This window comes from Natator depressus, chromosome 11 (assembly GCF_965152275.1).
Source record: "Natator depressus isolate rNatDep1 chromosome 11, rNatDep2.hap1, whole genome shotgun sequence".
NCBI lineage: Eukaryota > Metazoa > Chordata > Testudines > Cheloniidae > Natator > Natator depressus.
The window spans coordinates 4,964,908-4,981,276 of record NC_134244.1 but is presented as its reverse complement, the minus strand read 5'-3'; the positions used below and the strand labels follow the sequence as shown (position 1 = coordinate 4,981,276).

Genomic DNA, 16,369 nt, shown 5'->3' with positions numbered 1-16,369 from the left:
AGCGATTGAAACCTCACTGATAACTGAAAAATACTATTTCTTTTGTTTGTTTTCAGTGTAAATATTTGTAATCAAAAGCAAGCACTGTATACTTTGTATTCTGTTGTAATTGAAATCAATATATTTGAAAATTTTTTAATTGTGCAATTAATCGTGATTTTTTTTAAATCATTTGACAGCCCAATAAAAACCCTAACTACCTAAAATCGAGTGCATAACCTTTTACACACCAGCTACAAAGTGGATATTTCAAGCATTGATGCAATCTCTCTGTACCATACATAGATTTTCTTATCTGTAAAATGGGGATAACAATTATCTCAAAGGGGTATTTGAGAGACTAAAATAATTGTGAAGCACTGATTCTCAAATGAAGAGTTGCTATAGAAGTGCAGATTATTCAGGAGTAGAAAGCTTTCTTTCCTACAGAAATGGAGTACTCTTATTAGAAAACAAATGCTATGAGGGTATGTTTGAGGAATGGAGATCTATGATTCAAGTTTTCTTGAGAAGTCTGAAGCTTCTTGAAACAACTTCTTAAACATGGTATCAATAGCTATAGAACTACTAATCTTTCCTTCCACTGGAAAGAATAGTAATTTCTCTCTCTCCTTCTCTAATTGGATAAGCATAACTAAATGAATTCATCCAGTAAGCAATCTTTTGCCCCTAAGTATTTCCAAGCTTCTGGAAAGTTCAAATCTCAAAAGTTTTCAAAGACCCTTTTGTGATACTTTGATGACATGAAATTGTAAGCTAACTGTCTTTCCCAAAAAATGGACATGAAGAGATACATGCCTTAACTCTGAAGGCTATAACTACTTAAAGTTTAAACAATGTGGAGTCCTTGTGGCACCTTAAACTAACCAATTTATTTGGGTATACATGGGCTATAATCCACTTCATCATATGCATCCAATGCAATAGGTTATAGCCCACGAAAGCTTATGCCCAAATAAATTTGTTAGTCTTTAAGGTGCCACAAGGACTCCTCATTGTTTTTGCTGATACAGGCTAACAAGGCTACCCCTCTGAAACTTAGTTTGCAGTCTAAGATGTATCTGACCTTCAACTCCAAGATAACCATATTCAATATGCCACTGATATCAAGCTAGATTTCAGAGTGACTCTCATACCCCATTGCTGTGCCAATATTTTGACTCATGGGACTCCAGTCTAGTTCTGAGTCCACTTAGCATGTGTTCCTGGACACAGCACTTTTTCCCTATTGGTATAAACATTTGAGAAGCGGAGATAGATCAGAAGCCCCTGTTGTTATTCTCTGTCCTATGCTCCATAAGCACAAAACAAGCTGGGAATGAATCTCTCCCCACACTTTTTACCCTCTTCTAGCCCTGCATTGCTAGTACAGGAAAGGAGTGCTGTTGATGTTTTGACAGTAAGAACAGATTAGAGGAAGACGTTCCTGCGGTGCTTTGGACATGGGAGGCTAGTCTTTTGGCTCTTGTCAGAGTGGAACAGGAAGAGAGCAAGACTTTTGAATGGATATTTATAACTCCATGAGCGCTTCAATCATCAACAGTTAATTACTGGCATGATCACAAAACTTTACAGCAAATTAAATTACAAGACAACACAAAGGGAAAGCATGGACATGTTTCATTTCTGATGACAATGCAGAAATTTTGAACCATGTGCTGGGTTGAAGAATTTTATTTATTTGAGTTATGTCTACCCACACCTTTAACCATCACCCAAAATTTAAGTATATTTTAGGGGTTTTTTTCCATGTATCATTATAAAGTTTTGATTCAAACTTCCAATTTCAAAGATTAATTTTTACTTTCCCACAAGAGAATAAATGCCCTCTCCACAACCATATGGTGAGACCCTCTCAGATCATCCTTCAATTTCCAACCCCCCGATTATTATAAATGCCGGAAAAAATGGACTTTGCAGCATGCGTGGAAGATAAATCCTTCCACAATGATATCTTCATCAAATAAGGAAAGGAGGCACAAGGAATTTACCTCAGCTATGACTGGCTGTTCTGCCAGTCTGACTGGTTCAACATGGGAACAACCATCCATTTCAGGTTGGTGGATCTGTGGTTCATAGATGTGTACTAATAATTTTAATTAAGTATTTAACTCCACACCTCCAAATATTAGACAAGAGTGGCACAAAATGACAAAACCTAAAGCAAATTTAAAACCAAACCAAGATAAGTTGACTGTATCTACTTGTTTCTCCTGTACAATGATTTCTTTCAGAACAGAAAATATTCAACTTAGCAAATACGAAGTCAGTTAGTTCATCTGGGAAATCTTCAAATTTTGTTTTATTTATAATATTTGGGCATGTAGGTGGAACTGAAATGTTCAGTAAAATGTGCCAACAATATAATCTTATGTTTTGAATGGATCTTTATCTGCAATGACTATACACAACTATCACTCACCTTCCCGTTTACGTTTGACTGTTTGCACTGATTTATCATGTGTGCAGTAATATTAAGCACAATGCTGGGTAACCTATTAGTAGAATGGAAGTTTCTTGCAGATTATGCCAAATTCTAAAGTGGATGTTTAATGGAGCTGTTCATGGCTGTGGAATACACTCAATTTACAAACAAGACAACGATGTCCAGATTTACAATAAATCTCTGTGTGCAACAAAAAGCAGCAAGTCCAGAAACTGATGTATTAAATTTCATGCATCTTCAAAAACAACAGGCTGATATGGTACTCTTCTCTTCTGTGCATCAGTAAGCAGTTAAATCCCAATAAGTTATATTATTTTTGCTTTTCTGTGTGTGTTTGAAAAAAGTACACCTAGAAATTGTTTCTGAAGGTTGACTTACTATGTTCTGTGGTCAGTACTTTCAAGCAATCTAGCAGAAAGAAGTGCTGAATGTAAGTAGTTCTTACCCATCTAAAGGACTGTCAAGTGAGGGGCAGCTTCCTGAGCCAGAGTTTTCAGGACTGCTCAAGGACAATGGATCCAGCATCTAGTAAGTAACCATAAGAGAGGGACTGAAATTTTTTTTTATTGTTGATGGTTCTTTGCATCACATTTTATAGCTCAAAACCCTAACACACTGATCATAAAAATCAGCAGTTATAACTGATGTGGCCGAAGTCATATTGTATGGAGTCCTGCTTGTTGAAAAGCACTCTGGTGCTCTTCTCCCACCTAATACAAACACAGTGTTTGTATTTAATTTACAGTGTTTAGGAAACAGTAAATTATAGCAATTATGTTAAAAGAAATGTATGTAGTACACACACAAAGAGGAAGTATTTGCAACACCTATATTAGATGAACAAAATTGCTTGGTCTCTATCTCAGGCTGAAATTTTTTGGAAAATATGAGCAAAAAAATTAAGCTACTAAAGGTAGTTAGCTGTGGCAATGTTTCAAAAAATTTTGTTTTTAAAGAAACGGCTCCAGGAGAAGGAACTTGAAATTTGGAAAAGAGATGGTTATGGGGTCAGAGGTGTGTCTTTTGCTGTGTCTGTGACAATCCAGGTTACATGCCCTTTTGAGTGGCTGGTCCAGAGAGGATAACAGTCTACTACTTCTACCAGCTAAGTGAGTTATTCCTATAGATTAAATGCTATAGAGGCATATGCTATAGAGCTGAAGGTCCTAGGTTTAAACACTGACTCATGGAGGTGGTTGTTACAGTTGCATGTGCTATAAATATTTTACATTTTGGAGTGTCCATACATGCAATCCTTGGTCTCTAATTCCCTGTGAGCATTTGTGTACTTGAAATGTCAGACTTTAGAAATGTCTGAAACTGACTTTATGCAGGCCAATGGTAATGATTATTATGTACAGAAATGGGCTGGATCTGATCAGAGGATTGGTAGGCAGCGTTGTTCAGAGGACAGGGCCTGGCGCTGAGGGTCTGGAGATGTAAGTTCTACTCCCAGTTCAGACACTGACTTGCTGTGCAACTGACAAGTCACTTTCACACTATGCCTCTGTTTTCTCTTCCACCCTCTCTCATCTCATCTCATTGTAAATGCTTCATTGTAAGTACTGACTCTTACTACTTGTGAGTACAAAGTCTTCCTGTAGGGGGTCCTGATCTCAAATGGGGCAATGAGACACCACTGTAATAAGGATAAATAATAATGGCCCAGATGTGAAAAGTACTACATATCCCATTTTCAATCCTCTGAGCTATTCAGACCCCACCCACCTTTTCCATCAGTATCCAGATAGGATAGAGAGAGAGAGAGAGAGAGCAGGAATTCTGGTAGATCCTAATAGCTTCATTCTGTAACAGTTGAGTAACAGACAGATCAGAGGAACAGAATGACATGCCCCTGTGCACCTGCTAGAGGAAGGTGGTAATGCTTACTAGGTTTATAGTACTTTACTTTACTTAAACCATTATAGAAACATTAACTGAAAAGCTGATAGGTGGTAATTGGTAGGTCGGTCAGTCAGTCGTCATGCCCACAGTGACATTTAATCAAGTGGAAATGGAAAAAAAAAATATTTACTTGATCCATGCTTTCTGGAATGAACTCTCCTTCACTATTGATACTAGTGAATGATCCATTTCGTACCACCTGGTGCAGCTCATCTGGAATGTATCCCGGGGGAGGTGAACTCCTATCACGTGTATTAGATCCTTTTAATAAAAAAAAAGGCAATATTGGAGAACAGTTTTCTTGGACTGGAGATTAAAAACAATCCTCTCCTGCAAAAAAGCTTACTATGGTATTTTTTCTTTTTGTAAAGCACAAAGTTTGCTTCTACATCTACCATGATTTATTTCACAGTCTTTAAAAGCTGACTGTTGCTCTCATGGAGCCTGATACTGCAAGGTGCTGATTTTCCAATGGCCAAGGATTCAAAAAACAACCGCTTCCCCGCCCCCCCACTAGGCACCATCAACTAAAACTTTAATGTCATCTCCTAAAATTTAATACTTTAAAATGTATTAAGTGACAAAATAAAGCCCCAATCCTGCTCAGTGGATGTGGACTCTGCTCATGCGGAGCAGCTTCCAGGATCAGGTCTGAAGACGACAAATTAAGGACTACTACACATCATAGGTAGGATTGCTTAAGAAAGTCAATCTACATATTGAAGGACTGGAAAAGTGTATTGGGGTACTTGAGTTTTCCATGATTAAAATTAATTTCCATTGTTTCTTATAGCAGAGAACAAGAACAATTCAGTTTACTAAAGAGGGTTTAAAGGAGACTGCAAATAATCCACTACCATCACATCACTATGCCCTTTCTATTCTGGAGAGGGTTCCAGAATGATTCTTTGGGATAAACCCCCAAATTAATTGACTCATATTATATGAAAGTGTGTGAAAGGAATGAATCTTAAGGTGCGCTTCAGACATCTTCCTTTCTCCCCACAGATTAGTATATATTTGTTTGTTTTCAGTGTTAGCTTTAAGGATAGAACTTACTTTTAAAAATATATATATATATATATATATATTCTCCTTTACATTCCTCAATAACCCCAAATTAAGGGCAGTCATAAGCTTCATGGGGCCCAGAGCAAGCTGTGATCACTTTCTCCTTTACAAACATTCCTAGACCTGTAGTCAACATTCTGTGTTTCTCCTGGCGTTTTTGGTGCCCTTAACTTCATTAGAAGAGATAATATAATTCTAAACCTATAATCTGGGAATTGTGTCCATCTACGTATCCGTCTCTGGATAAAAATTTGCCTCTGCCAACGTGCAAGCTAATCTGGTGCATTCTAAATCTTGCATTTAGAATGCACCAGATTGAATGTACTTTTCCACTGTACAGCACAGGCATATAATTCATTAATTCCCAGCACACCAGACGACTGGATCTAGATTTCATAAGAGAGGAGTATTTACTGATGCCAACTCTCATGATTTTTATTGAGAACCTCATGAAGTTTTACTTAAAACCCCAGCTCTTGGAGTCTTATGAGGATGTGAGAATTTCAGCTTTCACTAAACACACAACAAAAAATGTTTATAACCATCATCAGTGCAGAGAAGAGCTTGAAAACAAACCCTAAAGACTTAAAATCCAGAAGGCAAATAAAAATAATCCAAAATGTAAAAAAACAAGGAGTACTTGTGGCACCTTCGAGACTAACAAATTTATTTGAGCTTCACGAAAGCTTATGCGCACATAAATTTGTTAGTCTCTAAGGTGCCACAAGTACTCCTTTTCTTTTTGCGAATACAGACTAACACGGCTGCTACTCAGACAAATCCAAAATGTATTATTTATTTTAAAAAAAACTCATTTTTTGTGGCCTGACTCATTATTTGAAACCTCGCAGCAGGCACTACTGGGTGTTGTAAATAAAAAGCACATTTCAACTGTATCAAACCAGGTGTGACAAATTGTTACCTAAATACAAAGGTCCTTATATTACATTAACATCTGTATTTAATATGGTCATATTTAAAATTTTAAAGAAAAGATGTCTGAATATCCAATCCCAAAATAAAGTAAGCAAACATTTAATTAAGCATCCAACTATCTCCTTAACACAGATGAGTTACAGTGCCACACTATTTTCTTTTGTTTGTAACAGTGCAATATATACACTGCAAAAATATGCTTACATGATGTGCAAAATCAGAACGTAATTGACAATTAAACTGACAAACAAATGTTACTTGTTCAATTAATTCTTTAGTCACAGAAGACGTGAAACCAAGGAATCCACATAATTAAATTTCACAAGTTAACCTCACACTTCAAACTGTGCATAGGAGAAAAGGTTAATTAGCCCAATGCTAACACAGCTGCTTCTCTTAGAGGTACTTTAAAAGCAGCCTGAACAATCTAAATCACCAAACATAATTTTTAAGAATGAAATCTTGCAGTCAGGAAAATGCATTGCCATTTAAATAAATATGGCTTTGTTCAGAAGCTCAATCCTGCATGTAATGAAGTCAAAGAGAGAACTGACACTGAGTTTAATGGACAGAAGGGATGAGTCTGCAAATGAACAATAAAAAAGAAAATCTATAGGCTAACATTGGGGAACAAAGAATTAACCCATTTGCTAATATCCCAAATCTAATTCTATTACAGGGTTCTTTCAACTATGGATCAATTCTTTTTTTTGGTCAGTCTTTTCTGCACTAAACATTTAGGCAAATTAAAAAAAATATTTACCTTTATTTATTTTTTCTTTGATTTTTACAACTAAAAATTATCACCCAACTCATCAGCATGAATAAACCTCAGTAAAAGAAACATGACATCAACCAGTCAATCAGGATTAACGGAGATACTCTCTCAAAAGTATGAGTCTGCAGACAATTTAAAATGAAAGCTCATACACTTAAAGTCACAGGAATATTAATTGCTTTACCTATTACAGACAGCCTGTTTTTCCTCTCTGCCACTCCAAATACTGTATTATCCAAATCTTCCAGTGATGGCAAGGGTTCCATGTTACTCAGGACAGGAGCCTAAAAATGAAAAAAATATAAAATAACAAATGTTTAATTCTGTAGTCCCAAAAGGAGAAGAAATAAAGAAAAACACACTACAGATTTCCAAAAGCTCTTTATGTTACGAGAAATGTTTCCATGCGATATCCTTTTTTTGCGTAAGGAAAAGAAGCCAATTTGCTTCGAAGTCCATGTATTTCATATCATTTCAGTAGTTTATTCAAACATTTCTACAACCATGTCTTAAATTTCACTTAAATAGCAAGTTATGTTTTTGTTATAATTAGAATTTTTTTCAAACTTGCAATTTTCAGTTTGTGTCAAGAAAAATACACACTCTCTTTTAGCTCATAGAATCTGATGTTTGGATTTCAGCTTCAAAGAATCACTATACAAAATAATAATAATAACTTATAATGTGGTATAACTCAAATGACCAAAGTATTATTGTGCTCGTAATGTCCACATAAAGTGGTACTGTGGGACATGACAAAAACCTATTATCTTCACTGTTACCATTTGTTGTGACAGATACATTTGAACACCTCTTTTTATTTAAAGAAAATTTGAAATTATTAATTTAAAGTTAAATGCATTCGCCTCTGAAATTGCATGCCAATGTTAGCGATTTTACACATTTTCCTATTTTAAAAAATATCTTTTGCTGCTATATGAAAAACCCACACAAAGAGGGTAACTCAAATAATTTAACTCTCCAGGGAAACAGAGTGAAAATGACCAAACATGAAATGTTACATGCATAAAGTAAACAAACTCAAAAAACAGAAAAAACATTCTCTCTAATCTTAGATGTTACTTGTAACAATAATAGATAAATATTTCACAGAGAAGTGTAATTTTTAAGTAGGCAGTGTCCCGTTGAACTCTTTAATCTAGACATAAATAAATATACTAATTCATACCTGTGAATTTCCATGTATTACAAGCAATATCTTGAGGCTCTTCATGTGAACACTACGATCTAGCAGTTCAACAGCTTTGTCCAAATCATCCTGTGTGGTTAATGGAATCACCAGCTACAGGGAGAGAGAGGAAAAAAGTTGTCTTAGTAAGGGACAAAAAGAGTAGTGTTGATATAAACCTGATACTGTATGTGACTAAGAACCCCCCAAAAAATGTTTTTAAAATCAATTAATATAAAATACTATAATAATGCAGCATTGAGACACCTCAGTCAGGCACTGAAGAGAATTAGGAAATACTGTTAAATTTGAATCACAACTTTAACTTTGCCTTCTAGTCTGTAAAGCATTATGAAGCAGGCATTCATAACAAAGTAACAACCATTTCAAAATATACAATGTAACATTTTCTGCAACTTTAGATACATGTAGCATCTTATAGTATATTTTCTTCATTCTCCTACATAGAAGTATCATAATAAATCACTTTACCTTCCCCCCACAGAGCTCATATATAATTTTCTTTTCTACATCATTATGTACAGTATTGTCACCTCACATTCAAAATACATTTTTTAAAAACAATAATGTTGTTTATACACATTCCCCAATGACTTATCTATTAAGTAATTACATTGTTCAAGGAAGGTGCTAGACATGAACATTGCTACATGGGATAAATACAAGCCTCACTAGGAAGGCATGAACTGAATTAATTCTTTGCCCAGGCCAGGGTCACAAATTGCCAACTGAAATCCATTTAAATTATAATTAACATTTTTTAAACCATAACCAGATTTTAATCAAATTAGAATCGAAATATCTCCTGTTTATAAAAAGAAACTGCACAATACTGGTCTATATCAACGGATTTTCCCTGCCCACAAGTAACTATTGTAATGAAATTTGAGGAATGAAACATTTTGCAAATTTGGTTCTCTAGCAATCAATTAACCTCCATGTTACTCAAAGAAAAACACAATCAAACGGGTGTGTGTGGGGGTGCGGGGTGGTGTACGTTTTAGAATAAAACCAGAAACTAAGCTATTAATTAGTATTTGTATTATGTTAGTACCTAAAACCCATAATCAGGGATTGGGACATCACCATAACAGTCACTGTAGAGATATAAAGTACAGTAAAGACTGTCCTATCATACAATCCTAGAAGATTAGGGTTGGAAAAGACCTCAGGAGGTCACCTAGTCCAACCCACTGCTCAAAGCAGGACCAATCCCAACTAAATCATCCCAGCCAGGGCTTTTCAAGCCGGGCCTTAAAAACCTCTACGGATGGAGATTCCACCACCTCCCTCGGTAACCCATTCCAGTGCTTCACCACCCTCCTAGTGAAATACCTAGTCCTACCTCAAAGATCTTAATTACAATACAACAAGTGGACAACCCCAAACAAATGGTCAGGGGAGAAAAGAGGGGAGACAAGGTAAACAGTAGTTTCTAATATTTATTAGCTTAACAGTGGCAGGTTGTTTCTAACACACTTCTGACTATACCTTCTCCTTTCTCATTTTAACTCAAAAGGGGACAAGAAGAGCAGAAAATTCATTCACATGCCCCGAGGCAGATTACCCTTTTGTGGGGTCCTGGGCCAGAGCAAGTGGGTGCCCTCCCCACCCCTTCCGCCTGCAGTAGCTCCCTCTGCTGCTCCCCCTTCCCTCATGCTCCTACCAACAGGAGAGCCAGGCGGGTAGGCAGAGCGGGTCACGATGCAGGGGCACCCATTTTTCTGGGGCCCCTCAGTTGGCTGTGCTGCCCAGAACTAGGGGGAAGAAAACAATTAAGTCCAGAAATGGGACAGAAGGTCTGGCTCTTTACTCAAATGTCCTAATACTAATAATAGTATTTAACACTTACATAATATTAATCTTTAAATCTCCAAGCACTTTACTGTGAGGGTAAATATCATCCACATTTTACAAAAAGGAAGGGAGGCACAAGGAGAGATTAAATGAGTTGTCCAAAGTCACACAGCAGGTCAGTGGCAAAGCTGGGGATAAAAATCAAATTAACAACCCCCACCCCCAGTCTGGTGTCCCATCCATCAGGGCATGCTGCCTCCCTACAACATTTTGGGCTGCACCCTCTTCCGTATCCCTGTTTAGACAAATCCCATTCACCTGAGGGAATGGTGCACTGGAGACCCCGGCAAACTCATGGCAGAAGTGACTAACCTTGGCCATTCTGCAACTTTTTACGCAGGAGGCCATCAGGTGGCCTTCAGTCATTATGAAAATACGTTGGATTTCAGTCTTGAAATGTTCAGCTGTAAAAACCATTAATACATTAGAAACTGAAGATTTAGGAAGGCAGAATATTACCTCATTATTGCTGTAATGCAAGTCCATAGGCTGTCCAAAAGCAACTTTAGCTTTAGATGCAAGATCTTCTAGTTTGACAGGCCTGGGAAACTGTAGAATCCTGTAACACAAAAAATAATTTTTGGAAAATTTTTTAACTAATTTGAAAGGATCATTGTTTATTAATGAATTACCCATGAATGATCTTATAACAGGAAAAAGAAAAAACAGTTTACAAAATATTTGCTGCCTTTTTGGAACATTAATATGCAGAATAAATTAAAGCATCTTCTGCAGTAAAAATTAAAGGAATGCTCACAGTTTTTCATATTTTACTAGGCATAAAATTAGGTCCTGCTAGCTGTGCTTTAGTAATTTGCATATTGCTCCATTCTGGTGAGCATTCACAGCATTAAGTATTCCAGAATCCTGCTCCAACTATTCCAGAATGGAGGATTCTTGTAAATTTCAATAACTTCTGTTTAACAGAACTAAGTAGAACACGGGAGGCAGCTATCACTGAGGCCTGATCTGTTCAACGTACTTACTTCGGTATAATTACGCCACTTGGGTGTGAAAAATCCACACCCCGAACGAAGTAGTTACACCGACCTTAACACACACACACACACACACGTACGTAGACAGAGCTACGACGGCGGGAGAACTTCTCCCACTGACATAGCTACCACTTCTCGCAGAGGTGGAGTTAAGCCAATGAGAGAGAGTTCTCGCCCATTGGCTTTAAGCATCTTCACCAGATGTGCTGCAGCTGTGCCAATGTAAATTTGTAGTGTAGACCTGCCCTAAGAAAAACAGGATGTAGGCTAGTAATGGACTGACCAGCAGAAGAGTTAGAATTACATCAATATTACCGCCTTCATTTTAACTGGCTAACAAATTTTCTAGAATCAGGAGGAGAGTTTAAAAATACTATCCAGCCACCCCCCTTTTTGAAAGATATGATGTAGTTAAATTTTTGAGACTAACAACATTGACAGTGTTTCTTTAAGTAAAATTCCCTTAAAAATTTCTAAAATGTGGGTTAGAAACTTAAAGATTTCCTATTAGCTGAATGCCACCAAAACTAAAAGATCCTAAACGTGTGTCACTCTCAGAGCTTCCATTACATACAACTATCTCAAAAAGAAGCTATTAAATTATTTCAGCAGAAGGCCATATAACAGACTTTTGCTTCATCGCTATTCTAAGTGACCGAGGCAGATATGAACCACAAATCCTGAAGAGAAATTCCACTTGAATTTTATGGATATTATGCTGGAAAATTAACAATGGTTAATGGTCCCTTTTATCTGTATCTTCATTAACCAACATACCAGTAAGAACGTTGTTTCCTCGGGGAAAGGAGGAGAGAAGCTAGGTCATCGTCTCTTTCCTTTCTCACCTTAGTTAATTGTGCATTCAGCAAGCTTGGAACTTTGCTTACTAGAAGACTCTGGCTATCAGTTTAGAATGCCATATATATTATCTTAGGAACTCATGAATAGCTCTGACTCCTCCTTTCTGCCTCCTATTTTACAATAATGTAGAAGCACCATTCAAAATATTTATTTATTGCATAACCCTATGTCCATTGTGCCACCCCATCCTGGTATCTTTGGAACTGCATGTTCTTACACAGAACAGAGCTCAACCTGCATGTTGGACTTGGTTTGTCCAGTATCACCTGTTTGCAGTTGTAGCTATGTTGGTCCCAGGATACTAGAGGCACAAGGTGGGTGAGGTAACATCTTTTATTGTCGCCACTGCTGTTGGTGAAAAAGGCACGCTTTTACCAACAGAAGTGGGTCCAATAAAAGAATGTTACCTCACCCACCTTCCTTCTCCAGTATCACCTGGGCATTAGCTCCAAATCACTTCTATCTGGCCTGAATAGTCTTAATTTTAAAAGGAAGCTACAAGGCTGTCTTTTGCATTACATAAAACATTCTTCCACAAATGATGTGCTAATACATTTCAATTACAATTCTAGACACAGACAGTGAAGTCTGTTAATGGCCAGTAAGAGTACTTCTATTTTTCTAGCCATTTTAAAAGGTGGCCAACACTGCATTCTGATTAGCATGGAAGAACTTGCATTGATAGATTTTACAGGCCACTAACAACTGGTGACCAGTAGCACAGGCTTCAGTGTAATCTGGTTTTTTAAAAAGGAAAAGAGAACTGTTGCATTTGCTAGTGTTAAAAATGGGGTTCTCTATCATCATTATTACTGGTTACATAGTACTGAGTGTGCTTGGTGTTTCACCAATATAAGGATAAAGGTCCTTGCTCTGAAGAGTTTACAATTTACACAATGAATATGACCAGAATTTTTGAGGTTGTTTTTTTATTTTGAGTTAATTTTCAATAGTTTAATTTGAGACCACTACTCACAGGAAGGTCTAGGGATTTACTGGAAGAAGCATATTGGCAGGAAGTACTTGGAGAAGAGAAATGAGGCATGGCAAACCTGTTCAGGAACAGAGTTCCAAGCAAAGGAGATGCATGAAGGAGGAATGACAGTGAAGGAGGAGAGTGGGAGACCTCCACAAAGGGGAGATTGAGTCCTACATCTTAGCTTTAATTATGCATTTTAAGCTTTTGAATATCTCACTCTTTGCCCACAACATGAAGTTATATTTGAACTGAATTTTCAGTGGAAACCAATCAGAACAGCCCAGTTACAAATCTCAGAAGACTTTCCTATAGAAGAATTGCCAGTTAGGATTTTCCCACAAAATCACAGTCAGTACAGAAAGATCAAATCAAAATGTTTCCTTTTCTTACTAATGTAGGGCTTGATCCTGCAACCACTTATTCATATGAGCATAAGTCCCAGTAACTTCACTCGTGAATAAAGTTATTCATGAGAGAGCATTTAAAGAATCAGGTCCATTCTTTGGAATTTACATCTAAGTAAATCATATTTGACAATTCCTTGACTAATCGAAAGGGTATAAAGCTAACTATGCAATGAAAAATTTTCTAAATCCCACTTTTCACTCTTACAAATATCAACTTAATAAAGCTTAGGGCTGGAAGAAGTTTCCAGATTAGTCTGCCCTTCTGCAGAAGTGCATGAATTGCTCAACTCATTTCTCTGGAAGTTACATTGAGAGTTTGTCTACACATTTCTGGTAATGGTGTCAAAACCGCTCTGGGTCAGGTATTCCTCTGACCTCATGATCAACTTTTTTTTCTTAACATTTAAACTAGACTTTTATAGATCATTTTATAGATCATTGCTGCTAGTGACTACAACACACAGCATCAGACCCCAGCTAGGATGGCAGGCAAATATGGTAGTCTCAGTAATCACTATAAATTCTTTGTACTGATAACAAAATAGCTCTGGTGATCCAGTTTAGATTTTGCATTCTCACTTCATGTACCATGACCATACTGCTTCAACAATTCCTGACCACATATACAAATCTACTTATATTTGAGGTGTACACTCCTGGTTTGTGTAATTAATCTATGCTAGAAAGTTCTATTTTAAAAGTTAACGTATGAAGATTTGGTAAGACATTTGCTAATAAGATACCTTTTTAGTTTTAAGAACAGTTTGGGGTCTACATTTAACAGCTTTTAATTAATTTTGTTTAAATTATACATTTCTATTTTCTGCTTATTTGTGCTGACTGTTCTATTTCTCTTAAGCCATGTGTGTACATCAATTTCTATCAAGTACTTTTAATGGTTTCTTTGGGACACCAGCAGAGAAACAGCAATAAAACCCATAAACTAGCAACAGAAATGCATTAAAAAAGTTTCTTTTCCTGCCTTACCTTTTTTCACCTCTGTGTTCGAATTTGACTCTAACATCATTCTGTAATGAAAGAGAGAAATTATACATTTTTTAAAAAGCCATAATAGAAACCATTATAAATTATTAGTTGGTGACAAATTCTTACTCAGAAAACCATAAAAATACATTTAACATTCTCAGACATTTTGTTTAATCTTTAGAGGGGCCATAAGGTTTATTTATACTCTTTTCTGGCTTACTGAACATTTTGGCAGAAACTAACACAGACAAGTGGAAGACTATTTCTTCTGGTAAGGTAAGTCCAGAAATCCATGAGGATCAAAAGGATGGTTTTGAAGTAAACTAAATATTTGTGTGAGAAAAAACACACATTGGCCAGGAACGGCGAACCACAGCCACTGGGAGCTGCAGGGGGCAATACCTGCCAACGTAAACAAAATGTCTCACAGCCCCCCAGCGGATTACTCTGATGGGCCACGTGCCAAAGATTTCCGACCCCTGATTTACATTTAGCTGTATTAAAATGCATGTAGTTTGCTTGTGCCCACTTTACCAAACGATCCAGATCGCTCTGAATCAGTGACCTTTGCTCTTCATTATTTACTGCTCCCCAATTTTTGTGTCATCTGTAAACTTTATCAGCAATGATTTTTAGGTTGTCTTCCAGATAATTAATAAAAATATTAAAATAACTGAACGGAACCCTGCGGGACCCCATGAAAAACACACCAGTTCAATGATTCTCAATTCACAGTTACTTTTTCAGACTCATCAGTTAGCTAGTTTTTTAATTCATTTAACATGTGCCATTTTTCTTTTAGATCTTTCTAGTTTTTTAATCAAAATGTCATGCGGTACCAAGTCAAACACCTTAAAGAACTCTAAGGATATTATACCAACACTATTACCTGTATCAACCATAATTGATTTTTTAAATGAGATTAAAAGTTAGTTTAATGGGATCTATTTTCCCTAAACCCATGCGATTTGCATTAATTATATTATCCTCCTTTAATTATTTATTGAGTCCCATATCAGCCACTCCATTATCTTTCCAAGGATCAATGTCAGTCAGACAAGCCTGTAATTTACCTGGGTCATCCCATTTATTCTTTTTAAAAATTGGCACAACATTAGCTTTCTTCCAGTCTTCTGGAACTTCCCCAGTGCTCCAAGACTTATTGAAATTCAGCATTAATGGTCCAGTCAGCTCCTCAGCAAGCTCTTTTAAAATTCTTGGATGGGCAGTTATTTGGGCATGTTGATTTAAAAATGGTCAACTTTCCATTCCATTAATATCTCTGAAGGATGTTAAAGAGTGTTATCACCGTATGATGAGACCATATCATCTGTTTTTCCCCAAATACGGAAGAGAAATATTTATTGAACCACATCCACTTTTTCTGCATTATTATTGATAATTCTACCATTTCCGTGTAGTAATGGAGCAATACTACTGTCAGGATACTTTTTGTTCCTAATATATTTTTTAAAACTTGCTTTTTATCTTAATATACACAAATGCTTTACAGCTGCCTTCACTTCCCCTCTAAACCAGGTCAGTTTTTTTTTTTAACCAAGACAGCCTTCTTCCTTGATTATGACTCTCTGGGCAGCTAGCAAGGTGTTAAAGTATTCCCAATGATCATTCCATTTTTTCTGATTAAAATCTTCCTCTCATCTGATTTGGCTCACAATTGTTTTCAGCTTTCTGAAACTGGCCCTGTTAAAGCACCAAGTACACACATTACTGGTTTGGACTTTATTCTGCTTGCATATTATGATACAAGCTTGTATCTAAGCTACCATTAATTTTTAGTTTTGTAATCAGTTCCTCTTTATCGGTTAGGTCAAGGTCTAAGAAAGAATTACCCACATATTGGCTGCAACACTTTTTGAGTTAGGAAACTGTCATCTATAATGTCTAGGAATTCTAAGGCCGTTTTAATACTG

The 16,369-nt window shown here is 36.6% G+C and overlaps 1 protein-coding gene across 1 annotated transcript in view; it reads right to left on the bottom strand.

The window, feature by feature from the left end:
- MAP3K2 (mitogen-activated protein kinase kinase kinase 2) overlaps window positions 1–16,369 on the bottom strand; it is an 88,462-nt gene that overhangs the window by 19,585 nt on the left and 52,508 nt on the right. The window contains exons 4-9 of the mRNA XM_074966768.1: window positions 14,436–14,476; window positions 10,663–10,762; window positions 8,326–8,439; window positions 7,321–7,420; window positions 4,482–4,612; window positions 2,892–2,971 (exon numbers count right to left, since the gene is read on the bottom strand). Coding sequence (XP_074822869.1) covers window positions 2,892–2,971; window positions 4,482–4,612; window positions 7,321–7,420; window positions 8,326–8,439; window positions 10,663–10,762; window positions 14,436–14,476 — 566 coding nt within the window. The remainder of the gene's footprint in view (window positions 1–2,891; window positions 2,972–4,481; window positions 4,613–7,320; window positions 7,421–8,325; window positions 8,440–10,662; window positions 10,763–14,435; window positions 14,477–16,369) is intronic.